General features: G+C 41.8%; 1 protein-coding gene across 3 annotated transcripts in view; it reads left to right on the forward strand.

The window, feature by feature from the left end:
* Positions 1–1,120: 1,120 nt before the first annotated feature.
* Positions 1,121–14,998, forward strand: part of SHROOM3 (shroom family member 3) — a 123,642-nt gene continuing 109,764 nt past the window's right edge. For all 3 annotated transcript variants that reach the window (XM_057726576.1, XM_057726578.1, XM_057726580.1), the window contains exon 1: positions 1,121–1,232. In XM_057726576.1, coding sequence (XP_057582559.1) covers positions 1,153–1,232 — 80 coding nt within the window. In that variant the 5' untranslated portion in view covers positions 1,121–1,152. The remainder of the gene's footprint in view (positions 1,233–14,998) is intronic.

The raw sequence follows: 14,998 nt of genomic DNA on the forward strand, positions 1-14,998 counted from the left end.
ATATTTACCCCTAAAAAGAGAGATTGGTTGGTTGATGGGTTAAAAGTTATTTCCTGTGCTTGGGTTGCCTTTGTACTCTGGGCGAAAATGTTAAAGAAATCAAAAATACTTTTAGTCAAAATCTTCTTTCAAGCGACCTAGTTAAAGGTGAACTGTCCAGCATGCAGTGTGACCCGGCCAAGTGGGTTCAACACGTTAAATACCATGAGTCGTCTGTGAAAACCATCCCTTCTCATTGTCTTGAGTCTTCATCTGCAAAAATTTAAAATTACCTTGAGGAATAAGGTGACATGGCTGAATTTTGTTTTTTAAACAAATTCAAAAAGATAGACAGGAAATGATCCCTTCAAATATATGCTTCCCCTGCAGTCCGGCCATAGGAATAGGTCTCCGTGGATCAGATCAAGAGAGATGGTGTGTTTACTACTTCCGAAGACTCACAGCTTTTGCTAACCCCAGAAGTGACCTAACCTCTTGTGGAAGGGGCATTAGGTCATGAGTGACATAGACCAACCCAGAACTCCCATGGACCTAGGAGCCCTTGCTTCTGTAGAAACCGGAATGGGCTCTAGGGGAAGAGGGGAAGGGTGAGAGAATAACCTGCCCCCACCCACACACACATTTGTGAGGTAGCACCCTTGAAGCAGCCAGAAGCCAGATCTTTGAGGGAGTCTCAGAAACTACCTTAACTTGGGTCTCGAAGAACTGCTCACACCTTTGGCCGGAGGTTCTGGTTATAGGGAGACATTCTAAACAGAAGCCAGTAGCCCTGTACTGAGTACCTAATATATCCATGTGTAATTCCGTGCTCCCTGCTCTTGAGGGGTGTGCATTTTGTTGAAGAGCCCTGGAATCACCAAGCCCCTGCGGAAAGGCTTGTTTCTCTGAGGAATACTTGGGGTCTCTGGTTTGTTTCCCACCTGTGGGCCATTTCCCCTGGTCCGGCTCTCTTCCCTTCCACGCCCACAGCAGGGCCTATGACTGCAGCTTGGTGTTGAGGCAAGGCCGGGGGGAGGTGCTCGTGCACGGGGGAGTGCTGTTGTTTCTATAACCAGTGCCAGCTCTGAGTGCATGGTGAGTAAGAGCCTCTTCCTCTTCCCTCTGGGGTGTCCTCCTCTCCCGTACCAGTCTGGTTGCTGGCCTGTTTCAGATATGGTGCTAAGCAAGGGCAGCTGCCTGGCTCGGATGTTCCCCAGGCTTGGGACCCAAAACTCGAGAAGGCAGCCAAATCCGTAAGTGAGGGTGGCGTTGGCCTGGGTTTCCTGTTAGCCGGCCCTATTCCCACATGAGGGCTTCTGGGGAGAGGTGGAATGTGAAGGCAGTGATACAGCAGAAGTTACTCTTACTTCCTCCATTAGGTAAATCGAAAGTGTTGCATGGCACACAAGAGCAACATGGGTGTTGAGTGCATCTTCCAGCAACCTGGGGGCTGATTTTAGGTTCGATGGTCTTTTCTCTAAGAGAATCCTATTTCTGGCAAACTTCTTTTTTAAATAGAAATAACAGCTGCTTGTTCATTCTTATGTGTGAACATTAAAATGTAAGAACAATTATGGTTATCCATACTTTACTGGACATTTATTTTGCCATTTTTTGTTCGGCTTATGAGAGTATATTTGTTTTGGATTTTAGCTGCTCTTTTGTATACCTCAATAACATATGTACCAGCTGCCAGATTATTACAATCAGATAAAAAGGGGAGTTTTCTTCTAGAGGGACTTCCACAGCTCATGCTCAAATAATTTGTTTTTTATACTCTGCAGGGGAAAAAAAGTAATTCATTGGTGTCTTTGTGTGTGTGTATGTGGTTTCTTTCTTTTTTGCTAGCTGTAATCTGCAAAGTTTCTGCATCTTTAAGCATAAAGATGGATTTCTCATTTTGTAACGTGAGTTCTTTTAAAACTTGTAGTTTAATTGAATCCAGCTTTGAGTGACACTTTAGAAAATGCTCTCCTGCATCAGAAGTGCTTCTCCAAACCAGGTGTTCTTCGTGCTCACCTGCTGGCAGTGTTTGATTAGCAGCCAGCTACACCCGGGTGTTCTGATTTGTGCCAAGTCCCTTCTATACACGGGAGTCTGTGCTTGAGAAGACGAGCCATGCTCGTTACCCAGACCTCTTCCTTAGGAGTAATGTGCCAAATTCACAGAAGCAGAAAAGCCAGAAACACTATGAGGCTTGATATTGATGGACCATAAAATCAGAATTTCACCTCATAATTTTGCTTTGTTCTTGGATACATCATCCCTTCCAGCTATGAGCTCACCAACCCTTGCTCTATCCCTGGGCCAGTTGGCATCCTTGCCATTCTACAGACGGAGAATGGGAGATGCAGCCGGACAAGCCAAATTGCCCCCAAGCCAGGTGATCTCCCTAGAACTGGGAGCCAACTCCCATGACTCCTCTCCAGCCCCTTGCTGTCTGAGACAACGGGGCTTAGAAGAGAGAGCTAGAGGCGAAGCTGAAACTGCCAATGTAGCCCGAAAGCAATCAGTATTTGAATGATCATTCAGAAGCCAGGAGAAACCAAACAGGGGGTCAAACAGTGGAGTCATAAATGGAGACTGGGAGAAGACAGCAGAGAAGAAGGTTAAAAATAAGGCAATTGGTGATCTAAGTTCAAGAATGTAGAGAATATGCCGGAAGATCCTTTTGATGCAGGCCGCATGCCTCTGTTAACTGTGGGCTGAAGTATGCTAGATGATATCTGGCATACAGAAGGTAAAGAATGTTCTCCAGTAGGAAATGGTAATCAAAGTAAAGCTAATGCATAAACTTAAATCATTAATTTCATAAATATTTCCTGAATACCTCCCTTGAGCCAGGTCCTGTGATATTCATCTTCGTAGCCTCACCGCCTATCACGTGGTAGATGGATAACATGAATGATGGATTGATGGATAGTTGGACACTATTGTTCAGGAAATTTTATCTGAATGATTTCCTGTCTTCGCCCTGCTCTTCCTCCCTTGGGACTGCCCATGTAATCCAACAGAGACTCCTGCCTCACCCCTCCCAGAACCTCCCACTCATAGGAAGGAGAATTTCCTTAATGAAGACAAGTAAACACGGGCCTGTGTGCTCACAGGGAGGAAACCCTCATGTGCTTTTACCCAGATTGAACCTGAGAAAATCAAGTCAGGAAGGTCACACCCTAACCGACTCAGTGCAGTACTATTTGCCTGTGAAGGCTTCAGTGCAGCAAGTCCCACAGGTGTATCATTCCCTGAGTCAGGCAATCAGAGCAAATTTGCCTCGTGGTCTCCAGAGCTCTACCACCCTCCATCCACTATCTCTTGGGCTTGCCTTCTAGGATCCCAGCTTCGTCTTAGACCTTTACAGCCAGGATCTAGGAAAGGCACACCAGGCACCATTATTTATTGAATGCCCTCAATGCATTGGCTTCAAACCAAATGCAAACTTAGATTACTGTACCTGACCAGTTGGTTCACGTTGTAAACAAATTCTCAAATAGAGGTGAACTAAGTATCAGGGGAGGTGGAAATAACTCCAGGGAAAGGCTGGTGTCAGAGAGGGGAAACCGGTCAGAGCCTATCATTTGGAGACCTTACGTAGGACAGGGTCTTAAAATGTTTCAGATCCAGTTCCATGTTTTTGATCAGCCAGAAGAAGGGCAAATTTGGTTGGGAGAGAGAAAGATAAGCCCTTCAACAGCACTTTGAGCCCTTAATGTTGATTCATTCTTTTGTGGTTTTCTCTGTCTTTGGGCCACCGCTGTACCTTGTATATGCCTCTGACAAAGCATATGGCCAAGCAATCATTTGTTTACTTTCTGTCTTCTCTAATAGAACATGGGCTCAGTGAGGATAGGGACTTTGCATTCTTCATCTCTGAATTCCCAAAAGCCTGATCCATAAATGCTTGTTGAATTTACATACGAAACCCCACCTCAGTGACTATAATTGAGTCTCCAATGAGAGCTTGGGCCAGGATGTCAGATGCTCTAGGAGTTTAAAATAGAGGTAACTGTGGATTCGAGTGGTCAGACAGTTTTCTTGAATCTAGTATTACTGACTGAGATCTTGAGCTGAGGGGGTTGAGAGTGGGGGATGGGCAGTCCCCTGAGGCAAAGCCTCAGAATCAGAGGTGCTTTCGTGGTTCTCTGGGAACAGTGCGGCTGAGGCCACTGTGGTTTGTGTTTGAAGTACGTGTCACATATAAGAAAGGTAGGATGTGGGGGCAAGGGATAAATTAGGAATGTGGGATTAACAGATATGCATTACTATATATAAAATAGGTAAACAAGGACCTACTTTATAGCACAGGGAACTATATTCAATATCTTGTACTTACCTGTAATGGAAAAATCTGAAAAAGAATATATATATATATATGTACAACTGAATCACTTTGCTGTACACTTGAAACTAACACTACATTGTAATTAACTAAAGTTAGAAAAAGTAGGATGAAGCTGGTGTATGAAGGGACAGATGAAGGTGTTTGACATTTAACCTTTCAACAGTGGGAAACTACTGAAGCCATCTAAGCCAAACTGTAAGAGTTAAAAGGAAAGCTCAAAAGAGCTGGATCCAGCAGTGTCTGGAAAGATAAGTTGGAGCAAGAAGCCTGCGTAGGAAGATACATGAATTAAGTGATAAAATTCTAGTCTTGGAGAGGTGGCAGTGGGAATAAATTTCAAGATTCTGGGGGGTTTGTTGTGTTGTTTTGAGATAAAAGTATCGTTTGGATCCACAGTTTTCTCTAAATGAGGAATAAAATAATGATGGGCAGACTCTTTATTTAGTGCTTACTACATGCCAGTCCCTGTTCTAAGCATTTCACATACAGTATCTCAGTTCATACAACGCCCCTTTGAGGTACTACTATTAGTCCCATTTGACAGGTCAAGTAACTGAGGCACAGTGACTAAGAAACCTGCCCAAGGTCATACGGTTAGTGAGACACAGAGCTGGATACAAACCAGGACATAAGGCCAAACAGCTCAGAGCATTAACCACAAATAACTACTTCAGTGGGCTCACGGGCAGATTTATGGTAGGATGAAAGAGGTTCTAAAATGTGATGTATGTTGTCATTTTGAAAGGAGAATAGAGAAGCAGTTCCTGCATCCACTTATCTCTCTTCATTATTTTTTTAAAAATATGTGTTTATTTATTTTGGCTGCACTGGGTCTTAGTTGCGGCGTGCATGCAGGACCTAGTTCCCTGGCCAGGGATCGAACCGGGGCACCGTGCTTTGGCAGCACTGCCTACTCCAGTTTAAGGTGATCAGTATACAGTGCAATGTAAAATCTGTAGTAGGATAATATGTTTTTCCTTTTTAAACGTTGATTTTCCTAATTTAAAAATGAATAGTATTCTTTATGAACATCCAGTTATTTCAGAAATAACAAATATAGAGTAAATGTCCCATGCAATCCTAAATTGTTATCCATTGTTATTGTTATCCATTGTTGGGTGGAAGTTCCTCCAGCTCTTCTCTTTTATAGATGCTGACATGTTACCATCATATATGTTAATAGTAATCCTTTTCTCCCATAGGTGATCACACTTTTCTAACATGTGTGTTCATTTAATAATTTTGGACATCTCTCCATGTCAGAAAATACTGTTTCATTTTATTCCCTTTAAAAATTGTATAGGATTCACTTTCACTTTCAGCAGCCCCAGTCTGGGTTCATGTTCTTTTCCAATCAGCAGAGCCACAGGTCTGATGTGACCTAGATTCTTACCTCAATGCCGCTTTTGTTCCTTTTGTGTCTTGGACAGGACTCAAGGAGAAGCAAGCTCAGGAGGGGTTCAGTTTTCTGTTTCTGTGAACGTAACAGAAGCTAGCATTTCTCTAGCACTCAGGATGAGCCCCCCACTATTCCTAGCCCCATTTTATAGATGAGGAAACTGAGGCCTAGAGGGGTTAGGTAAGCTACTTGCTCAAGGTCAGAAAGACGAGCTCTGCTCCTTCTCTTTACGGCACACTTCACAAATACCAGCATGAAAAGGGAGTTGTTGGAGGAAGCACCTTCTTTTCTGCTGTTTCTCTCTCCATCCCTTCCCTGTAGGTCACTAGTTAGTCTGAGTTTGACCCACTCCCTCTCAATGGCCCCAGACGATGCCTCCCAGGGCTTGAACCTCATTTAGTCTCTCCCCTGCTGATGGAGGCCATGAGGGGATCGCTGCTGAAGGTTCCTGGGGGGAGTGGAGGAACCTTCTCTACATCCCAGCTGGATGACATGATGGCTGCAGAAAGCCTGCATCCTTCCAGCACAACCCACACAGAAATTTCAGAAGAGCCAATTTAAGTAGACGAGTATAGATAAACAATCTCGTGGAGCACCCTTAAAAGGACTATGTTGTTTTGTTTTGTTTTGTTTTTGTCTTAGTGAACTAGACTGGTTTAACATACAGTCTCGTTTAAAGGAATAAAGTAGCTCCTTAGTTTTGTGCTAGAAAAGCCTACACAAAGACAACACAAGATAATCCTATGTCCTGGGTCCCTGAAACCATTAATATTTGAATTATTTTGTTGTACCTAATTTTGTTGCATCAGTGATTTCTCCCCAAGGCAGGCATTTTCATAGAACTTGAGGGTGAGAAGGGAACCGAAAATCCAAGAGGTTCAGTTTCTTGTCTCACGCATTTTACAACGGTCCTCTAGAGTGGTCCGTCAGCCTCCACTTGGACTCCATCAGGGAAAGTGAACTCCTAAGTACCAAAGCTGACTATTTCATTTTTAGATCGCTTCAAATTACAGTGATGTGCTCCTTTATACTAATTCTATTGTAACTTCAGTCCTTTCATCCTTCTTGGACCAAATAAAAGATATTGGATGGTTTTTCCACTTTACTACTTTCCAACCTTTTGAGGACAGTTAACATTTTTCTGCCAAATCTTTTCCAGGTTGCTTAGCCTTTAATTCCTTCACCTGTTATTTCCATGTTGTGATCTAGAGACCTGGGCTGTTAAGGTCCTTCTTCCTTGATTGTGTTCTAAATTGTCCATGTCATTCTCTTTTGTGGGTGACATGTAACACAGAACACAGTGCTTGAGGGAAAACTAGATGAGGACAATTGCTTACCTTGCTTTTGATGGTCTACTTCCATTAGGTGGATTAAACTTAGGATTTCACCCAATTCTTCAAAAGAAGGGGAAACCAAGGAACTTTATTCTGGAAAGTTTGTAAAAAAAAAAAAAAAAAGTCACTTTATCAGTTTATTTTTCTTCAAGCAATAATATAGAAAAAAGAAACCTGTGGACCTAGATTTAAAATTTTGTGTATTGTATCATCTTTCTAATATGCCATTTTTCATAATATTTATCCATGGTCCATCTATAAGAGAGGAATAGTGTGGAAATAATAATGCTTAACTTTTCATAAGTGTCTGAGTAATGACTCCTGAGGTACCAAACATTGAGGTTTCTTAAAAGTGTCTTGATAATTAAAGAGATGAAATATTGTAGAGTATTTCTTTATATCAGTGATTCTTTGAAGTGGAAGGCTAGCCCCTTAAGGACTAGGATTTTTTCAGCAGCTCTCCCCCTCCCCTCTTTACTGCTGCCTTGATGGAGTCAAGTTTCTGTGAATTCTTTCAGATCCTTGAAAGGTTTACTACTTCCCTCCTCCACTGCAGGATTTAGGTACCCACTCCAGAGCCAGATTAGTTTTTGTAACACTAGAAGAAAGTAAAGTAATAGGGTAAGATTCCCTCAAAAAGCTTTCTTTGATTGTAAACTGTGTCCATGTATATGTAAGATTTGATTACACTTTAAACTTCTTTGGAGAAATTACTGCTAGAATATACAAGACAATGTGGGGGATACCTGAAGGTGGGAGAATAGATTAGATGCCCTTGTATCATTTTTTAAAAAGTATATGATTGGGGTGTCTGCATAGGAGAGTGTCACCAAAAGTTATTGCATATAAGGAAACCACTGTCAAAATTAACACTGCCCCTCAGCCACTGGCTAAATTAAAAAAGGAGGACAAAATCTTAAAGACAAATGAATTTTAAGTAAAAGCTAACTAATTATAGCAGGGTATATGTTGGGTATATGTAATTATGTGGAACATTATATTGAAAATGTTTAGGAGGTAATCACATACCACGTAAACATTTGCTGGGGGGGTGAATCTGCCCCCTGCAACCATCCCTTTCTGATCTCAAAGACCCACATTGGCTTTGTGAAATGTATGATATGGCTTCCTCTTCTTAAAACGGTGACCTTTTCCAGGCCAATTAAAAGGTGCTGCTTTGAGGACATTGGAACCCAGGCTCAAAGGGATAAAAGGAAATTGAAACTTCTATTAAGAGGAGCTAATGATGCCTGGAGCAGTTGGGATTAAAAAAGAACAAAGTCAATTTTAAAAAGATCCCCAAATCAAAGAGCTGCTTCTCTCATCAAATACCAAGAGAAAGCAAAATGATTTTTAATGAAAACTGGGGCAATGAAATCAGCCTTTTGCCTAGATCCTGGGGCTTCAGTCAAAACCAGTGAGAAGTTTTGAGTAAAATCCTTTGGACTTCTTGGGAAAAATGTGCTACATAAATTTAAGATAATGTCATGAAAGATAAACTAGCTTTTCTCCCAAATTAGATGAAATGATCTGGGAAGATATTAAAATTATGTCAATAAAAAGGAGTGTACGTATAGGATTAATTTATAATTGATTCCTCATCTTGGATAAAATAAATCCTGGGTTAAAATGTAGCATTTTTGAAAATTTAGATATAATAGGCATATAACATTGTATTAGTTTTAGGTGTGTGACATAATGATTTGATATATGTGTACGTTGCTAAATGATCACCACAGTAATAGTTGACACTCATCATCACAGGTTGTTGTAATTTTTTTCTTGTGATGAGAAGTTTTAAGATTTATTCTCTTAGCGACTTTCAAATGTACAACAGATTATTGTTAACTAAGTCACTATGCTGTGCACCACATCTCCAGCACTTATTTATCTTACATTTGGAAGTTTGACCACCTTCACCCATTCTCCCACCCCCATCCTCTTTGTATAGCAATCACCAGTTTGTTCTCTGCATCTGTGAGGGTTGTTTGTTTGTTTGTTTTAAAGATTCCACATATAAATGAAATTTATACAGTATTTGTTTTTCCCTGTTTGACTTATTTCACTTGGCATAATTCCCTGAAGGTCCATCCATGTTGTCACAAATGGCAGGTTTTCCTTCTTTTGTTCTGGCGGAATAATATTCCACTGTATGTATGTACCACAACTTCTTTATCCATTCATCCATTGGTGGACACTTAGATTGTTTTCATCCTTTGGCTGTTGTAAATAATGCTACAATGAACATAGAAGTGCAAGCAGTTCTATTTAAAATTTCTAAGGAACCTCCACACTGTTTTCCATAGTGGCTGCATCAATTTACATTCCCACCAACACTGCATGAGGGTGTTCATTTCTCCACATCCTTGCCAACACTTGTTATTTCTTGTCTTTTTTTTTTTTTTAATTTTATTTATTTATTTATTGGCTGCATTGGGTCTTCGTTGCTACATGTGGGCTTTCTCTTGTTGTGGAGAGCTGGGGCTACTCTTCATTGTGGTGTGCAGGCTTCTCATTGCAGTGGCTTCTCTTGTTGCGGAGCACGGGCTCTAGGTGTGCGGGCTTCAGTAGTTGTGGCACACAGGCTCAATAGTTGTGGCTCATAGCCTCTAGAGCTCAGGCTCAATAGTTGTGGCGCACAGGCTTAGTTGCTCCACAGCATGTGGGATCTTCCTGGAGCAGGGCTTGAACCCATATCCCCTGCATTGGCAGGCGGATTCTTAACCACTGCACCATCTAGGAAGTCCCTTCTTGTCTTTCTGATAATAGCTGTTCTAACAGGTGTGAAGTGATATCTCACTGTGGTTCTGATTTGCATTTTCCTGACATTTAGTGATATTGTGCACTTTTTCATGTACCCGTTGGCCATCTGTATGTCTTCTTTAGAAAAATGTCTATTCAATTCCTCTACCTGTTTTTTAACTGGATTGTTTCAGATTTTTATTACTAAGTTGTGTGAATGCTTTATATATTTTGGATATTAACCTCTTATTGGATATATGATTTGCAAATATTTTCTCGCATTCTGTAGGTTGCCGTTTAATTTTGTTGATGACTTCCTTTGCTATACAGAAGTTTTTAGTTTGATGTAGGTCAACTTGTTTATTTCTGCTTTTGGTGTCAAATCCAAAAGTCATTGCCAAGACTGATGTAAAGGAGCTTACCCCCTAAGTTTTCTTCTTGGAGTTTTATGATCTCGGGTCTTACATTCAAGTCTTTAATCCATTTTGAATCGATTTTTGTGTGTGGTGTAAGATACTGGTCCAGTTTTATTCTTTTGTATGTGCCTGTCCTGTTTTCCCAACACCATTTATTAAAGAGATTTTTCTTTCCTGTTGTATGTTCATGGCTCTTTTTCATAAATTAATTGACCATATATGTGTGGATTTGTTTCTGGGCTTTCTATTCTGTTCCTTTGATTTATGTGTCTGTTTTTATGCCAATACCATACTGTTTTGATTATAGTATATTATATGCTATAGTAATAGCTTTGTAATATAGTTTGAAATCAGGAAGTGCGATGCCTCCAGCTTTGTTCTTCTCAAGATTGCTTTGTCTATTTGGGGTCTTTTGTGGTTCCATACAAATTTTAGGATTGTTTGTTCTATTTCTATGAAAAATGCCAATGAAATTTTGATAGAGATTGCACTGAATCCGTAGATTGCTTTGGGTAATATGGACAGTTTCACAATACTAATTTTTCTAGTCGGTAGTACAGAATATCTTACCATTTATTTGTGTCTTCTAGAATTTCTTTCATCAGTGACTATATAGTTTTCAGTGTACAGATCTTTCACCTCCTTGGTTAAATTTATTGCTAGATACTTTATTCTTTTTGATGCAATTAGAAATGGGATTCTTTTATTAAATTCTAAGATCTAGCATTTTGATCACCTGTGATGTACACAGTAACAGTGGTTAGGTGATTGATGTGGATGTTAATTATTATAACCTTGGTAGGTTGTTCACTTCTTAACACAGTTTATAATAGCCATCTGTATTAGTCTGCTCAGTCTGCCATAACAGAATATCACAGCCTACAAGGCTTGAACAATAGAAATTTATTTTCTCACAGTTCTGGAGGCTGGAAAATCCAAGATCAAGATCAAGGTTCTGGCACAGCTTGGCTTCTGTGAGAACTCTCTTCCTGGCTTGCAGTTGGTCACCTTCTGTATCCTCACTTGGCCTTTCCTGGGTGCATGCAAAAGTGGAGCAGAAAGAGAAGGGGGAAATGAGCTTTTTTGTGTCTCTTATAAGAACACTAATCTTCTTAAATTAGGGCCTCACCCATATGACCTTGTTTAACCTTACATTCTTAGAGGCCCCTATATCCAAATGCAGCCATATTGGGGGTTAGGGTTTCAACATACGAATTTGGCGAGGGACACAAGCATTCAGTCTATAACACCAACTAACAATGACTAAGAGGTCAAGGAACTCCTGAGCTTGAAAAGGGGCTAGGCTTCCTACCGCACTTGCACATCAGTGGGTAATGCCTTTGCCACTTAGAGGTTAGTTGGGTGGGTAGCTGGCAAATCATCAGGAAACCTAAGAGCAGACTACCGCTGTGTTTTCTGTTTGTTTAAATTCTATATGAACTAATTGCCCAAGCCGGGGAATACCACATCCTTGGCATAACCAGCAGAAGCCTCTTATTACACATTTACTTGAACTCCCTCAAGATATGTTTCAACAGGAAGTTCTCTATCATAACCCATCATTTTGAGATATTAGTTATCTATCTAGAAAACCAGGGCACTGGCAAAGGAAGCTTCACGGAGTCCAACTTCACTACCCCTGAACTTCTACCTGGGTGTGGTTTTAATGGTGGATAAAACCATTATTTTAGAATTAAAAAGGTTTTCTAGAATAAAGCAGGTCACTCCTACTTATATTAAGACTCCAAGCTACTTTATTGGGGGTTAGGGTTTCAACATAGGGAGGGAATGCTTCATCTCAGCTTGGAAATTCTAGGCTGAATTAATTGGTAAATTTAGTTACAAAAAAGAACACTTTGCTGTACACCTGGAACTAAGACAACACTGTTAATCACTTATACACCAACATAAAATTAAAAGTTAAAAAAAAAGAAGGACCTAGCCAATTCTGTGCCAGTGTGTATTAAGCAGAGACAAACATATCCAGTGTTGGCAATTGGTTTTAGCAGTTTAATAATTTGAGTAGATAAAGAAAAAAGGGAGTTGCTGAGACAAGAAAGATGGCTCTTCGCAAAAGCAAAAAGACATCTGGACTGATAAGAGGGCAACTGAAAGAGGAGCTGAAGATAACCAGGAGAAACTAACCATAAATTTGCCTCAGGGTTCAGACGGGGTCATGCGCTGAATTATAGGCAGGGTCACTCTGGTGAGTTTAGAACTTACATCCTGGTTTTGATACCTCTAGGCAGCCTCCTTCACTGTACATCTCACCTCCAGACATTAGGTGGTGGAATGCACATGGGTGAAAAGAATTGCCCAGTATGAATAGGTATTCTACAATTGATGGGACTACGAGTTCCCTGAGAAGTGGGTCAGCCTGTGTCCCGTGTCACAGGCTACTGCCTCAAGTGTGCTTTGTCAATGGCTAATAAAAAAGTCACCTGACAGCTTTAAAGTTTTAATCATTACGTTTCCCTTATGATCCCAGGGAGGCCAGGTCTTCCTGGAGAGGGTGTACAAGTTATGAGTTCATGCAAGCTGTGAAATACATGTGAGTGTGTGTATCTGTGTGTGTGTGTGTGTGTGTGTGTGTGTTTCAGTAACACCATAGTTGGTGAACTAACAGATTGACCCATATGATTCAGGCATTCTACCTGGTTGTTCAGGGATGCAGCCCTGGAGCAGGTACATCGCGTGTGTGTTAGGAGAGTAGTGGGAGGAGAGGGCCATGTGTCATCCTCCACTGGTCCTGAGTAGGACCTTTGCTTTATGTAAAGTATGAGTGTAAGACTAGAACTGAACTCCCTCAGGTCTGATGCCTTGAAATGAGTGAATATCATACAGAACTGCTCAATAAACTGAAAACAGTATATGGCACAATCACATGATGTTTTATCAAGCATGATTATCATTTCTGTCATTCGAGCCACTAAGCCGCCAGCATCAGGAATTCTGTATTGAAGTCTTCTGTGTGCCAGACCCTGTTCTAGACCAGATTTTTTCAGTTGTGGCTCTTATTAACATTGGCGGCTGCATAGTTCTCTGTTGTGGCATGTGAGATGGGGCTGTCCTGGGCACTGTAGGTAGCACCCTTGGCCTCTACCCACTAGATGCTAGAAGCACACCCCCTCCATCCCCAATTGTGACAACCAGAATGTTTCCAGACATTGGCAGATGTCCCCTGGGAGCAGAATTTCCCCTGGTTGAGAACCAGTGTTCCAGACACATGACATGTTTGAGATGGGGTGTGGTGTGTGCAAAGAGCATAAGCTGAGAGAATTCCCTGGAGGTCCAGTGGTTAGGAATCCGTGCTCTCACTGCCAAGGGCCTGGGTTCAGTCCCTAGCTGGTTGGGGAACTAAGATCCCACATCCCACAGGCCACACGACACAGCCAAAAACAAAACCCAAAACAAAACAAAACAAAACAGCATGAGCTGGGCATCACACCGCTGTCTTTATTCTTCATTCACTTTATTTCCTGAGCCCTTGCTGTGTGCAAGGAACGGTGCCAGGTGATGGAGATAGAAGGATGAAGATGACGTGGTTTTTTCCTTAAGGAGAAGAGTCTAGTAAAAGAGAAATACTCATGAATAAATACATTGCCAGTCAATGGAGGTAAATGCAGTGAAACACACACACACAGAGGAGCTGGAAGCACATAATAATGATTGGGGGAGAGCGCTCCCGACCCAGTTTGGGAGGCATCCTAAGAAAGCTGGAGGCATCGAGGAAGGCTTTCCTGAGTTGCCTAGTCTGAGCGGAGTCTTAAAAGATAAGTAAATGGGACTTCATAGGTGGCGCAGTGGTTAAGAATCTGCCTGCCAATGCAGGGGACACGGGTTCGAGCCCTGCTCTGGGAAGATCCCACATGCCACGGAGCAACTAGGCCCGTGCACCACAACTATTGAGCCTGTACTCTAGAGCCCGTGAGCCACAGCTGTTGAGCCCGTGTGCCACAACCATTGACGCTCGCACACCTAGAACCCGTGCTGCGCAACAAGAGAAGCCACTGCAATGAGGAGCCCGCGCACCACAATGAAGAATAGCCCCCACTCGCAGCAACTAGAGAAAGCCCGTGTGCACCAACGAAGACCCAACACAGCCAATAAATAAATTAAAAAAAAAAAAAAAAGATAAGTAAATGGAGGAGGTGAGAACACCAAATAGAGGTATAATTCAGTGTTGCAATGTTGAAGCATAAGACAAGATGAAGAGGTGAAAAGAAGCCTAGAGAGTGTGTGTATTGGTCAGGTGCTAAAATCCAGGTGCTAAACTCTGGGTAGGTAGACAGGGTGACCTTGTTTGCCAATCTAAGAGCTTGTACTTTATTCTAGGAGGTGGGGAGCCATTGACAGGTTTTAGGTGAGGGAGTGGCATGCTTTTGTTTAAACCCATTGCTTTGGTTGGCATGCAGAGAATAGATTTAAGGGGCACAAGAGTGAAAGCAGGGAGACCAGCTTAGGAGGCCAGGAGATAATGAGGGCCATGGAAGGAAGGGAGAGATTTAAGAAATCTTTCAGAGATAAGATGGCATGACTTGGTGAGTCTCTGGATATGAGACATGAGGAAGAGGGAGCAAGCCAGGATGACTGCCTGTCACACTTGTTCTAAGGGTCTAGCATTTAGGAAATACTCAGGGAGGGTAACCATTGTATGATGTTGTCATATCAACAACTTATCCCCATTTTGCAGATGAGAAAATTGAAGCTCAGAGGGAAAAAAGGGGTTAGCCCAAAGTCACACAGCTAGTGACCTGAGCCCTATTTGAGTGCCTAACTTCTACCC

This window comes from Hippopotamus amphibius, chromosome 3 (genome assembly GCF_030028045.1).
Source record: "Hippopotamus amphibius kiboko isolate mHipAmp2 chromosome 3, mHipAmp2.hap2, whole genome shotgun sequence".
NCBI classification, from domain to species: Eukaryota; Metazoa; Chordata; class Mammalia; order Artiodactyla; family Hippopotamidae; genus Hippopotamus; species Hippopotamus amphibius.